This window comes from Diadema setosum, chromosome 7, assembly GCF_964275005.1.
Source record: "Diadema setosum chromosome 7, eeDiaSeto1, whole genome shotgun sequence".
Classification (NCBI taxonomy): domain Eukaryota; kingdom Metazoa; phylum Echinodermata; class Echinoidea; order Diadematoida; family Diadematidae; genus Diadema; species Diadema setosum.
In genome coordinates, this window is record NC_092691.1 from 32,248,871 (window position 1) to 32,263,604 (window position 14,734).

The window sequence follows — 14,734 nt, forward strand, 5'->3', positions numbered from 1 at the left end:
ATGTCACCTTCTCACCTTTTCGTCCCTGAAGATACCCAGGCGAGTTCTGAGCCCGAGTTCTGAGTAGGATCCCTCGTCCTTTTGTCCTCTGAACAAGGGTCCTTATCTTGGAATGAGTTTCCGAAGTTGCCTCCTCTCTGGAGCGCAAGGATAGACAGAAAAATCCGTCTGTCCGTAGGAGTCTTTTATTTATCTATTTTTTTAATTTCTTTTTTTTTTAACTTTATTGGCTCTCCTCCGTATATGGAGGGGATTCCGTGAAGCAAGACGCAGTCTCCAGGAACATAACCCCAACGACCAGATACAGACCGATCTTTTATCAAGGTAATACATGTAGACAGAAAAATCCATCTATCCGGGGAGGAGTCTATTTGTTTATTTATTTATTCATTTATTTATTTATTTATTTATTTATATATTCATATACATACATATATATATATATATATATTTATTTATTTATTTATTTATTCATTTATTCATTTATTTGTTTATCTATCTATCTATTTTTATTTATTTATTTATTTATTTATTTATTTATTTATTTATTTATTTATAGTATTTATTTGTTTACTTACTTATATACTTATTTATTCATTCATTCATTCATTAACTTTATCGGCTCTCCTCGGGGGATTCCGTGAAGCCAGACGCAGTCTCCGCGGAATATATCCCCGACGACCATTACCGGTACTTCCTTTGAAGAGCTGGGGCCCGTTGCATAAAACTTACCGTTGAATTTCAATGGTAACTACCGTCAAAATTAGGCGTCACAGCCAATCAGCATCAAGGATTATAAAATTTACCGCTAATTTCAAGACTTACCGCTAGAAAGGAGCGGTAAGTCCAGCGGTAAGGGTTTTATGCAACAGGGCCCAGAAGAGGGGAGGCGCAGACAGGGGAGGTGAGCTGAGGTGGGCGTTTCACCTCCCTAGATGGACGTTACGTAATCCACGAGTCACGCGAAGAGAGAGACTTCCATGCGTGGAAAACAATGCACTCGCGACGCGAGTCGCGGGCCTCGCCAGACGGCCACGGTCGGTAACCACACGCATACAGTACCAGTCCCGTACCTACACACTCAGCTAGCTGCCTACACTGAATACTTCTACCATCGAGAAGGCCAGTACGTGTAGTCTAACTGTTGTCGAAATCCTGCGAAATAATCTGAAACTTGTCGATAAAAATCAGTATGGCTCCAACGCCTGGAAGTGGAAATTTGTCAGCTGTTTTGCAATCGCAGGGAAATCTTGTTTTGGTAAGAAGTTTTGACCGTCATTTTGTTTGCATCGGCTATCCATCGATCGGGATCACTAGCCACAGGATTTCCGTAGCTCCCGAGTCACGAGTTTGACATTACGAATATTATGTCGAATGCATTGTGAATGTGAATTCAATGCATTGTGAATTTATTTCTGTTAACGTTAGACTACAGAAATTTACAATGCCAGTTTAGGAATGTCACTGATTGCCAGTGAGTCGCCTTACTCTTTATGTGGTAGAACTTAGAAGTGTATGTGTAAACGGGTTAATAATCAGAACCGATAATAATATTATTCAGTACCATTACATTACCTGCGCCTGGACATGGACTCTAGCTTGCTAGCTGTCTCTGTAAATTACTTGAATAAGCAGCCATGAAATTTAATAAGCCACTTCACAGTTAGCTCATGGGCACATTGGTACAAGTGACCTTTCTTTTTCTCAATTTGTTAGGCACTTCACTCATTTTCAAAGCAGCATGATGCATAAGCATGCCTACAATTTATGGAATTCACATTCAAACAGAGTGAACTTTGAATACGCAGAGCAGGTGACAAGAATGGTCTGTCTATTGGAGTATTGACACTTCAGCAGGCATTCATTTTATTGTTTTGTGTTGAATGCATAATCAAACTTTTTCTACCAACATTGCTAAATACCAGGCTTGAAGTCAGGTGGATGTGCTAGTAAGCACCATTTATAAGGGTTACATGAATAATCATTAAATCAGGGATGCTTATCTGAGTGAATTAAAAAACCAACATGCCTAATTGTACAAATGACCTTTATCTGCTCATGCGCAAAGTGGAACTGTAAACTGGCTTATTCACATTGCTCCTTTGCTTTGTACTACTCTAGCATGGTCATGGAGCTACCGTACTGGTGCTAATGATTATTCTAGCTAATATTAGAAGTATGAAAGAAGACCAAAGTAAGAGTGAGATTCAAATTAAATTCTTTGGGAGAAATTGATTCCTTAGGTCTCAGAGGATAGAGGATTCATGAATCATGATAGAGTGATATTCTTGATAAGTCTCTAGATCCTATTAAATATATACCGGTACTCTAGTTGTACAGTGATGAAGATAAGTCTCTAATGTTATAGTCTATAGTATAATAGTAGACTCTCTAGGGTGTTCTGGACCATATCAATAAATTTTAATCTCGGTCGAGTAGGTACAGTGACAAAGACATGTCTTTTGAGTTTCAAAATGAAAACTTAATTGATAGTGCTTGTTGAAATAACCTGATTTTTAGCATGTTTGAGGTGCTTTGCATGCTGATGTGAATGATGTTAAATACACAATCATTACTTGACATACAAAATGACAGCTAGGATTAATAGATGTACACTGTGTAGATACCGGTACTACAAAATTAGGTCTACGCAGTGACAGAGGATGCATCATGGCAATAAAACAAATTTCACAAAATGGACGTAGGTAGACTAGGGTCTAGATGCTCATGATAATTATCATGGACTGGTTCTAGTATATAGCAGTGATGGAAATTAACCAATCATGTGGAGATGCCAAGTGCCTTGTAGATCTATGTCCCTTTGAATGTCTAATAATGATAATGATAATTACAATGAATTTTTTATAGCTTATTTTCCATATGCATACAGTACATGTTCAAGTGTGCTTTACAATGGTATCATTAATGAAACGGGTGAGTTTTTAGATTTTTTTTTTTTTTTTGAAGATGATGAGATTGTGGTAGTTGATTCAACAGTCATCTGAATAGCTATGTAGTTCCACACAGGAATATCTAAATAACTATTCACAGTTCAATGTTGCAGTAAAAATGTGAAAGCTTTCTTCATACAGTCTGTCATTGTTATATTCATGATTTTTTTTTTTTTTTTTCAGGAAGATACCCCAACACCACAACCACAAGAAAATGGTAAGTGGAATCACCACCAACTAATAATGACAATGACTTTTGTATTTTTTTTAAAGCAAAGTATTTAATGCCCCCCCCCCCATCCAGGTTGGCCTAACTAAAAGAAAAGCAGTGCAGTAAAACCCAAGAAATTAGAAGATATTTTTCCAACTGGTTCCTCAGACAATGTGTGTGTGTTGGGGGGGGGGGGGGGGATCTATGTATCTAGCTCTTTCAAAAGTGATATGACCCGAGTACCACCACTGGAAGGATATTAAAAGCCTCTGAGGATGTATCCTCGATGTGCTAGGTGTGACTGTGGTATTCGTTTGTGCACATCGAATGTAATTATGTGTGTGTAGCAGCAACACCTGAGTAGAAAGCTTGTGAAAAGAAATGTCAAATTCATCCTTTCTGATTTGTTATTATGTAGATACATCAAAATAATTTCTGAAAACCTTTTAGAGGTTATTAGTTGTATTCATCTCTTGACCCTTCTCAGAGGTCCAGCTGCAGATGGCTGCAGTGGGAATCTGCGGTTCAGATGTTCACTACTGGACTAACGGCCGCATTGGCGACTTCATTGTCAAGGCTCCCATGATCCTTGGTCACGAAGCAAGTGGTGTTGTCTCAGCAGTGGGGTCAAAGGTGACATCCCTGAAAGTTGGTGAGTGTCTGCTGCTGGCTTCACTTGAGCTTGGACCCACTTCACATGGACTATAATGAATAGAGGTCTTTCTTTGATCCCATCATTGCCGCTGCCACATCTTGCTGAGTACGTTCAAATGTTTGGGCAATGACAATTGTGTAATCGTGCATCGTCACTGACAAAAGAACTGCTTCCCTCATTTTAGTCTCATTTGGCAGAGGTGCCTTTTCGACTGCCTTTCAATAAATACCAATGATGGGGAGCAGCAAACCTCAAAACACGACAAATTTTGTATTACAAAATTGGTCATTTCTGAAGTGTACACTTGTGGACGCACATGTAATTTTGCTCAATGGTATACAAGACGTACAGTGTACACTCCATCTGCTTATACTGTCCATGTAAAATCTGAAACAGTGTGCGAAAAAATGGGAAAATTAGATTACAAATCACAACCTGCCGAAGTATGTGCTTTCTCTTGTAAAGTATGTGCAAATGAAATTGCTTCAGTGATGATTCCCCATTTAGAATACTACAACTGCACGTACATTTTTCTTGTCTAAAGAGATTCTTCTGCACAATTATTTTTTAGATTTCTCAAAGTGATGAGATCAAAGCAGGAAAGCGTGTTTAAAATTTCATTGTGACACTTTTGACAGAAACAGGTGCAGGAATTAATCAAGGATCAATGAATCTCCATGTGTAGTAGGTCTATGATGTGAGCAACCTGGTGAATGTATGATTGCTTGTCCTCATAGAAAAAATTGTGAGTGGGGAGGATGAACAGAAATGGGAATTGCGTAAGTCAATAATACAAAGGTCAATAATGCAATAGGTTCAAAGGTTAAAAGAAGCTATTGTGTTTGCCCTTTTCTCCTTTATTTACATCTTGGCAACAGGCTTCCCTGACTTGACAGAGTGCTCTTGTTGAGTGAATATGCCCCTCTTTACCGATCAGGGTCTGGTTTATAACGGGACTTCTGGTATGTGGAGGATTTGTCCAAAGGAGAGTGTTTGCCTTTTTACAAAAAGCTGAAGGAGCTATTCTGATAGGGAATGTAGTGTGTGCATACTATCTAGATTTTAGAGATCATAATGAATTAGCTACACAAGTTCTCGTTCTCTCTTTCTGTATGACAGCTAGGCTTTTTGTTTTGTCTTGATTTATTTTTTTTCTTGTGTTTATTTATTTATTTTTTGTTTTCTATTGTATGCGTGCATATTCGTCACAGGTGACAGGGTTGCTGTCGAACCAGGTGTGCCTTGCCGCATGTGTGAGTTCTGCAAGGGTGGTCGCTACAACCTGTGCCCTGAAATGTCCTTCTGTGCCACGCCCCCTGTAGATGGCTCCCTGAGGCGATATTACTGCCACGCTGCAGACTTTTGCTACAAGTATGCCAGTCAATTGTATATTATTTTCAGTCAGTGAAGATGACACTCATTCTCTACACCCATTGACTTCAAGGTGATACAACATTTGCTCCTGCAACAATTGTTTCAATCTTATCTTCTCCAGGGACTTAGGGTGAGGGTTGTGAAAAGTTTTTTGTTTACTTTGATGTGAGGATTAGGATTAAGGTTAGGGTTAATATGTTTGTGGGTAGAAGTCATGTTTGGCTTTGTGTGCAGATATATCACCATGGGAGCTGTTGTTGCAGGAGCAAAAGTCATGGAACCATTGACTTAACCCAGGTAATTCAGTCTTGATCAGTTATTGACAGTATGAAGATTTTTTTTTTTTTTTTTTTTTGGGGGGGGGGGGGCGTTCCAGAAGGATTTATGAGCAGAGGTAATCACCGAGGTACAGGTCCATTTTCATTTAGAACACCACCTGTAGGCAGTTCTTGCAATTTTTCAGAAAATGTAGTTTTCCACAATGTATGATTTATGATGAAAAGATATTTTTTAGTGCACTGGACGATTCAGAGTCAAACACAACATCGTCTTTGCAATGGCAATTCTTCCTTTTAATTACATCATCTCAGTATTAAACAATTCACACATTGCAAAGATGAGAATAGCTCGTGCAGAATCCAAACTGTTAGGATAGGATAGGTAGGATTGGTCTAACATTTTTAGTTGTATACGACAATAATTTGTGTTGCTCTCATGATGCGAGTGTCAGGGTGATGTGGGCAAATTGTTCCAGACTAAAGTCCACTTTGGCAGTCTATGTAATGCTTTCATGAGTAGTGTTGGAGTAGAAACACATGTTCCTTTAATACAGTCTTCAATCATTTCCATTAATCTACAGTAAAAATGGACCATTAGAAAATGTATTGTACCTCTGCCAAGGAGGTTTTATGTTTTCACTGGTGTTGGTTTGTCTGCAAAATAACTCAAAAAGTTGTGAACTGATTGGATGAAATTTGTAGAAAAAGTTGATAATGGCACAAGGAGTAGATGATTGAATCTACATAGTGATCCAGACCACTTATTATTCCCCCAGATTCAGGAGTAGTCGTTGTTTGTTTATTGTTGTTTTTTATTACAATATGGGTGGAAATAAGCTTCTTGGCACAGGTCTGCACTCTCAGAGTGTTTTCGAGTCATAATTGGTATTAACGAAGGCATTTATAATGTAATTGATGAATTCATCACAAGAAGCGACACTATCAATCATAATTGTAACTTGTGTCAAATATCTGTAGATTACCTGAGCATGTGAGTCTAGAAGAGGGCGCCCTTCTGGAACCACTCTCTGTGGGCGTTCATGCATGCAAACGGGCTGGCGTCACCGCTGGTAGCCGAGTCCTCATTTGCGGAGCAGGTAATTTGATGTCACACATCTGGATATAATGAATCTCCTACTTTCTTATCTGTGTGTAGGTTTCTCTATCAAACTGTGATGTATGTGTGAATTTGTGTTTTAGTTGGATTGTTTGTGTAAATCCTTTTGTCTAGTGCAAAGATCAGCTTAAACTGGAACCTCAGTGATTGTCATCCTTGTCAAATTCGGTATGTTCACACAGGAAAAATTTCATACCGTATGCAGATGATATCCCCACTTTTGGCTGCTTATTGTGATCTTGAGTGAAAAATTATGAACAAGTTTCAAAAAGTAAGCCATCAAATGACCCACTTCTCGCCAAGAATGTTGGCATGATTTTCATGATGACACAATGGGCCAATGCTCTCTGCCAACCATCCACGTGGTCCAAATGCCAGTAGGTGCACACCTCACTCCCTATGCATATATGTGCAGTGTAGTTCGATCCAAAGCAATCGCTTGAAGGAAAAAAAGGAGATGACGTTCTCGATTTGAGTTTCGAAGTGGAAACCAACTAAAAGGAGGAAGGAGACAATACTGATCCTTGAATTCAAACAGTGAGTACAGATAGTTAGATGATTTTGCCCCCGAAACAGAACCAAGATGCCACTGTAGATGATGCCGTTTGCTGCAGCTTGAGCGCCGGCTGCATGGGGGGGGGGGGGGGGGGGGAGGGGTGAAAACACCTGCATGATAGTTATGATATAGGTAGGGTGGTGATTTGGCTCAGTCAGTAGAGCACCTGCCTCCAGATTCAAAGGACCCGGGATTGATTCTTGAGTCTAACTGAGCAGTGTTGTGTGTAATAATACCGTCCCCTCTAGTAAGAGACAAAACACTCCTCGGATAGGACATGCAGTAAAATGGAGGTCCCGTGTATGAAAGAGTCACAACTCGTGCATGCTAAAGGTCCCGCTTCATTCATTCATGATAAAGAGTAGGGTGCATAAACCAGTGAAGTGGTCGCGCCTCACTTCCATCTGGACCCCATGGAAGACCAGCTAATACAGCTGACTGTGGGCTATCCAGCCATTTTTTCAGATGAAAAAATTAAACAAACAGTTTGCGAAGAGAAATGAAGATATTTTGTGACTTGACCCTACACATACTAACATGGGGAATTGATGTGCATGACATTGATATTGTTGTTAGTTGCTAGAGTTGTATTTTCCCATGCTTTGACTGCATACCATGTACTACGCCTACTCTGTACATTGCATGCTACATGTGTACAGTACGTGCATCAATGTAACTTGCTAGTGCACTCCCTTCATTAGCTGTTTGATTAGCCACTGCCGAGAGGTTTGCCTGCTGGACAATGCACCCACCCATGTACACATGTACTGACAGCTGTCACAAGTAATTTGAGCATCACCTACCGCCATTTTAGAATGGATCTTGAAGCCGCTTCAAAAAAGTAGATAGTTCAAGTATATTAAGGACAGCGAGTATCAATATCTGATTCTGATTTTTTTGTGTGTGTTTTTTCAGATTATGCAAGCAGCGTATGCCGCAAAGCTGGGCGAGAGTGAGAGTGAGTTGTTTTGAGCAACAACATGCATTTCATCATTGGTGTCACCAGTTTATGATAACCGATTTGGTTCAAATTTACCCGAGAGTATTTAGAAATAAGCTGTTAAGTATTTCGTGTAATTTGATGCCATTTGGTGACATGGAATTTGAGATATCACCATGGATATGAAAGTACATTAATGCTGTTTCACATATGCATAGGCTGCTGTCAAAATATTGAGGCCATATGTGATGTCATCAAATCACTGGGCAATATTTTACTCCACAGGCACTTACTGGTAGATGGCTGTGCATAATGAGCATTAAATTGTCTTTTATTTGTTTTCTGTGCTGCAATAGGCCTGAAAATTTATAATAGTTGTGGTGATCTCAGCATTCAGTAGAGGTATTATTTGCCAATTTTCATATTCTCATTGAAGTTCCAGTTTAAGCAAGTGTTATGACCATAGACGAACGTGAAAAACAAAGAAACTCTACTATATGTTTCACCTACAGTGTAAGTAAAACATTTCCGTACGTCATGCTGTGTGTTTTTAATAGTTCATTGTGACTTTCTTCATGTGATTGTTCCTTTATCTGCAGGGCCAATTGGACTTGTAAATCTTCTCACTGCTAAAGCTATGGGAGCTGCATCTGTTGCCATTACTGGTCAGTACCCATTTCATGCATCACTAATTTCTACTTTTTCAGACAGTTTCATGATGGAATGGATTGCAGCAAAAATTGATGATCTATCACTTGGTCTATTCCCACTTCGTCTAGTAGCCATATAGTCCCCACCCACATGGTCTTATCCTGTTTTGTCTACAACCAGTTCATCTAATGACCATTTAGTCCAGTTGCCACATAGTCTCATTACCAGTTAGTCTACTTCCAGATGGGCTATGCCCACTTCGTCTAATACCCACAGTTTATTAGACAAAATGGTGAAAAGTCCAAGAAGACAAAACTGCTATTGGACCATCTGGTCATTAAACAAAACTATAAGTAGCCAAACTTGGCATTAGATGAAATTGATAGTAGACCAAGTGAGTTTAGGCAGGCATAGTGGTGTTAGACGAACTGGGAAGGAGACCATCTAATAGTAGACCAAGGGGCAATAAACCCAAAGATCAATCTGTTAATGCTAATGTTTCAGTCAGTGTCTGATCGCCAGCAGTGATAAATGAGTGGACAATAATGGTTTCCTTGCGGTAAATTTGCCTGAAATGAACCTAAATTATAATTTTTCATGTTGAAGGAATAAAAGAAATAAGAGAACATGAAGCATCTTGTTTTGATGTCTTTGGCTAACTTGACCAGAATGGAGAATTTCAATGTATCTGTCAATGTGCTTTTTCAGTCAGCCATTAAAAGATAGATTTGGCAAAATGATGTGCAGATTTGGAACAGAATCGTCTGGACGTGGCGACAAAGCTGGGTGCTGACCACGCCATTCGTGTGGACACAAGAGACATCCATGAGATGGTCAAGCGCATTCATGCAGCCCTGGGGGAGGAGCCCAGCATCACCATTGAGTGCACCGGAGCGCCCCCTGCGGTTCAGACAGGAATTCATGTGAGTGGGAAAAATTTGGAATTGAGAAATTGCCCCGAAGTTGCATGAGATGCTCAGTAGCCCAAGCCGAAGACTTTGCAGCAGTCCCAGAGCAGTACCCATGGAGTCTTTGTCCAGCATTCAATGCACAATTCAAAGTACAGACTACTGTATTGCTCAGTCTTAAAAAGTGCCCAGTCCTTTTGGGTATTCTAAATCCCACTGGTTTCACATGCAGCAACATTTAAATACATGTAAAATAATGTGGGATTAATTTGGCTATTTCCTTTCACTGTTTGGAATAACTACACAAGCCAAAATTCCCTTGTCAATGAAAAATTTGTGGCAGTAGTCGATAATGTATTAAATTGTTTAGCCATAAATCGCTTTGTGTTGTTTAGGCAACCAAGCCGGGTGGCGTTCTGGTCTTGGTTGGGATGGGCCCAGCTGAACTCACTCTGCCCATCATCACTGCAGCCGTCAAGGAAGTGGACATCAGGGGAATATTCAGATATGTCAATTGGTAAGTAGAATCTCCATGTAATTTTTTTTTTTTTTTTTTATTTCAATCAGTCATTTATGGAATGAAAAACTGCAAATTAGTCTCCAGACTTGCAATGATAATATGATTTTCTGTTACAAGTTTTGCATTTATAATACTTCTTATCTACACTCACAGCATAATATGCTATGCATTATTCACATCAAATCATTTGCAAAGTTTTTTTTTTTTTGTAAACAAACAGAATCAATAGGAATGTTCCATGGTACCTGCATACAACTATCCCTGAAAATACATACTGTTATTGAAATGCACCATGAAGAGAATGAAACACTGAGATACACTGATAAGTGGATTAGAGTATTATGACATAGAATTGAATGATAAAAGCTCCAAATGCATCCATTTGTAGTCTATTTTGTTTTATTTTGTTTTTTTTATAGCAAGGTAAAATATATCAAACATGGACACATTGTCAAAATAGGATGCCTTTCATTGTACAGCACATCTGTAGCCACTGAATTTGACAGGTACTTGTGCCTTGCATTGTGTAAATGTTTATATCTGTCTTTCATGCAAGCAGTTGCACTCTGAACAAGACGGTTATTGAAGCTCAACGTATAATGGAAGTATAATTGCATCCCTCCACTCTGTTAAGATAGATAAATTCTCGTGACCCTAACCTCCCACAGTTATCCAACTGCCCTGGACATGGTAGCTACCGGGAAGGTGAATGTCAAGCCGCTGATTACCCACCACTTCAAGCTCACTGAGACGTTAAAAGCCTTTGAGACCGCCAAGACAGGGGAAGGTGGCGCCATCAAGGTCATGATCCACTGTGACCAGTAGTCAGTATGATATTCGGAATGCTTGACTGGGTGTGGCAATCTTGTTTTCATGTTGATTAGCTTTGGTTTTGAACCAGAGCAGCCTTCTTTCTTAGCTTTAAAAAAAGAAATGAGGAAAAAAAAGAAGAAATGAATAGATAACTAACAAATCAAAATTATATGTACTTGACAGTAGACTCTCATTGTATAGCAAACATCTCCATTGAAAAAGATTTTTATCACAAAAATATTATGTTCTAAGAAGATGACAGTAGAAATGAAATACAAGAGAAATTTTGAATTGGTAAATTTTGAAATTTTAAAATTGGAAAAATTCTAGGACAAAAGATAATTACCAGGTACTTGTAACAGAATTTTGGAAATCAATGTTTTATACAATGATAGTCTACTGTACCATGCAATAAGTATTCTCATTCAAGCATAAAATATATGTATAGGTTCAAATAGAAGACCACAGCCCCATATTGACAGAGTCTTGTTACAGCGACAACATCTGGGTGGCGTGCAGGTAACTTGTTTTTTACCTTGCAGGTAGAAATTATCACTACAAAATGTTGCTAGGACGTTGCTCGGGGTAATGTTTGCCAAAATCTACCTTAGCCATGTAGGATAATTACTGCGACATTACCCTGACATTACCTTGGAACACTTCTGTTAGAACGCACCTATAGCAACATTCCTTTGATACACTCAATACACGTGTGCAACTTTGCAGACAGAGAATGATTAACGCACTGTGCACTGATCACATGCATGGATTGTAACTGATCTCTATGTAGCTGAGATCTTGAATCTTGAATCTTGAAATGATAATCCCTGTAGCAGCTCGTTGAAGCTAAACTGGGATGGGCTGTGGGATGACGACGTTGGCCGACGGTGCTTGAAATGCTATTATACAGATGTAACTATTTACAATAAAATGTCATGTGCGTGCAAATAAAAATCAGGCTGCCAGGCTTACAGCATTTTGGACCCTACGGGAGGCTGCAACCTTCTGATAATTGGTAGGGCAGCCTTCTGGAAGGTGTCAACAGTAGATGCAGTGACAGCGTTGCTTGGTAGGTGGTTCCAGATCCGTACAGTACGTGGATAGAAGGAATATTTGTATGGGTCAATTGAGGCATCTGGTATCATGTATTTGAGCTGGTGGTCATGTCTGCCAATGTAAGGGGCTGGAAAGATGGAGGGCGGAAGTGATATGTTGACAAGGTTGTAGTGGACTTTGTAGAACATGGTGCATTGTGCTGTGAGGCGTCGTGTGTGCAGTGTGTCCCATCCCAGTTTGGATACAAGGGATGTAGAGGAAGTACCCCATCTGTAATCATGGTGAACGAAGCGAGCAGCTGCTTTTTGGACTCCTTCAAGGCCTTGTACTGTATTGGTGTGGTATGGATTCCATGCCTCTGATCCATACTCTAGCTGCGGACGAACAAGCATTTGATATGCCCTGTTTTTGACAGCTTTGGAGCATGGGGATAATGTACGACGTAGGAGACCGAGAGTTTTGTTTGCTTTTTGACGAATGGCCTGGCAGTGAGTAGCCCAGCGAAGATCTTCGATTGTAATCACGTTTTGTTTACAGACATGTGGCACTGGCCAGTGGGCTGGGTAGTCGCATCAGTGGACATAACCCCTTTTTAGAAACCTACCTGTAGAAGGTTTTTGGTGTGTTTGTTAAAACAATGTTGCTCGCTCTCTCCTGAGGTGAAGAATTTTGTTCTCCTGACATTGTTGCTATGTTGTCGCTATGTTGTCGCAATGGAAGTCTTTTAAAATGGGGCTTTAGAATGCAGGCTGCCATTTTGGTACAGTCTTTTGATTTCATCTTCATCTTCGGTTTGAAAAATCAAAATTTGAAGTGACAGAAAAGGAGGTCTAGGCTCATCAACTCCAAGAGGCAAATTTGCATTGTTCTGTGTAAGACACATCATGATGTACAAACATGCCTTCTCATATTTGATGCATGTGTATGAAGTGCATTTATGTAATTAAAGAAAACAAAAAAAAAACGAAAAAACTTTTAATCTTCAAGCAATGAAAGTGGAAGTGTGTGAGGTGCTAGGTCCCAGTCTGCTTGTCATAATCAGATCTATGTTAGTTTAGGGAAGTGAGAAGATGATTTAGCTACTGATCGTATTCACATGCAGCAGAGACACAGTGGTAAAATGTTGCCGGGCGGATAATAGAAAAAGAAACGAAATTCCTCAGGCAATTGCATTCAAGGACACTACTGTAAAACTGGGAATGTTCACATGCATTTTATTTCGTGAGAGCCAAGATTCACAAGATTGAAATGCACGCGAAAGTTCTTGTCTACACTACATTGTATTTGCATTGAATGTTAGAGGCAACATGCGTAAATTTCACGCTGCGAAAAAGGCCGTCGGCTCCAATCCGCAAAAATTTCATGCCGCGAAAATATTGTGTTTTCCAGTAACAATCACATAATTGAAAACAGCTACTGGTAAAGAAACATGTGAAAGTTTTGTGTAGAGGCTTATGTTGTCTCTGAGAATTTGATAAATGATAAAGAAGATTCTATTTTTATACTTTTTGCAGTCAGGAAGGGCATCTTGATCTTATTCTCGTTTGTACCTTTGTCTGTATATATACAATTGTATTATAAAGTTGTGAAGAAAATCTTACAAATCTGAAAGAGATTGAATTTATGTAATGTCATATATGCAGTTCAAGGCAAATACTATGCCATTTGTTTAACCAAAAAGAATAATTTTTGCTTTCTAGTTATCTTTGACTCTGAAAATATATATTTCATCATTATGAGTTCATGTTCCTTATCAGTATTGAAAATATCAGTTTGTCATGTCTATTATGGTACAATGTACACTGAAAAAAAATTAAAAGCAGTTATTTACATCAATGCACAATCAATATCAAATGTGTAAAAAAAAAAAAAGTGAAAAGTTTGTACAGACACATATTCAGTGTCAGACGTCTCTATTGCCTTCAGTGAAACTGTTGATGTAGAGAAGCAATCAACTCCAGACAATGGAGTGAGTGATGTAGTGCTGTTTTTTTTTTTTTTTAGTTATGTTCCTCTGATCTTTGTAATGACTCACAAAGAGTGGTTCATAAATGGTTGTGGAGTGAAACAGGATTATAAGAGTATGTTTGAGTGGAGTATATGGACCCACTGGAATCAGAATTGACTCTTTGTGTGACAACTAAGCAATTTTCTACAAGGTGATGTACCAGGTATCACACCTTCAGCCGACAATCTGTGTATAATGTCTTTTTTTAATCAAATGTTTAAAGGCTTAAAACGTGGATAAAGTGTCAGAGGTTTGATTTTCTAACTTTGGATTTTTCTTTTTTTTTAAAGATGTATGCTGATATCTGCACTTTATTAACAAAAGGGAGCCCTCTCCTAATTTCCAACAAAATTTAAACTTGAATTCATGCACTCTATGAATACATACTGTACGAGCTGAAATTTTCGCGTACAGATATTTTCGCGAATTGCTGCTTTGAGGACATTTTCGCGTGTTGTTAATTTCGCGGTTGCGAGGGTAACTGAACTTAGCTATTCACGCGTTGTTATTTTCGCGTGTTATTATTTTCGCGGGTCAAAGGCGATTCGCGAAATTCGCGAAAATAAAACCACCGCGAAAATTTCAGCTCGTACAGTATATGTACATGTTTACATTATTATACAGAGCTCAAATGTTTCGGTAGAAAAGGTGGGACAATCTTGTAATTGACGTTTTTTACTTGTCAGTATTGTGCTT

At 39.0% G+C, this 14,734-nt stretch overlaps 1 protein-coding gene across 1 annotated transcript; it reads left to right on the forward strand.

The window, feature by feature from the left end:
* The first annotated feature begins 1,192 nt into the window (after nt 1-1,192).
* On the forward strand, nt 1,193-11,015 carry LOC140230660 (sorbitol dehydrogenase-like). Its single transcript, XM_072310800.1, has 9 exons — nt 1,193-1,258; nt 3,135-3,168; nt 3,650-3,814; nt 5,029-5,188; nt 6,448-6,566; nt 8,682-8,747; nt 9,481-9,656; nt 10,037-10,158; nt 10,830-11,015. The coding sequence occupies exons 1-9, from the start codon at nt 1,193-1,195 to the stop codon at nt 10,984-10,986; spliced, it is 1,065 nt and encodes a 354-aa protein (XP_072166901.1). The 3' UTR covers nt 10,987-11,015.
* The last annotated feature ends 3,719 nt before the right edge of the window (nt 11,016-14,734 follow it).

Excerpts from the sequence above, each read along its gene's own strand:
- LOC140230660 (XM_072310800.1), top strand. The coding sequence starts at position 1,193 with ATGGCTCCAACGCCTGGAAGTGGAAATTTGTCAGCTGTTTTGCAATCG. Across the intron at positions 3,815-5,028 it reads GGTGACATCCCTGAAAGTTG|GTGACAGGGTTGCTGTCGAA; the intron begins GTGAGTGTCTGC and ends TATTCGTCACAG. Across the intron at positions 6,567-8,681 it reads AGTCCTCATTTGCGGAGCAG|GGCCAATTGGACTTGTAAAT; the intron begins GTAATTTGATGT and ends CTTTATCTGCAG.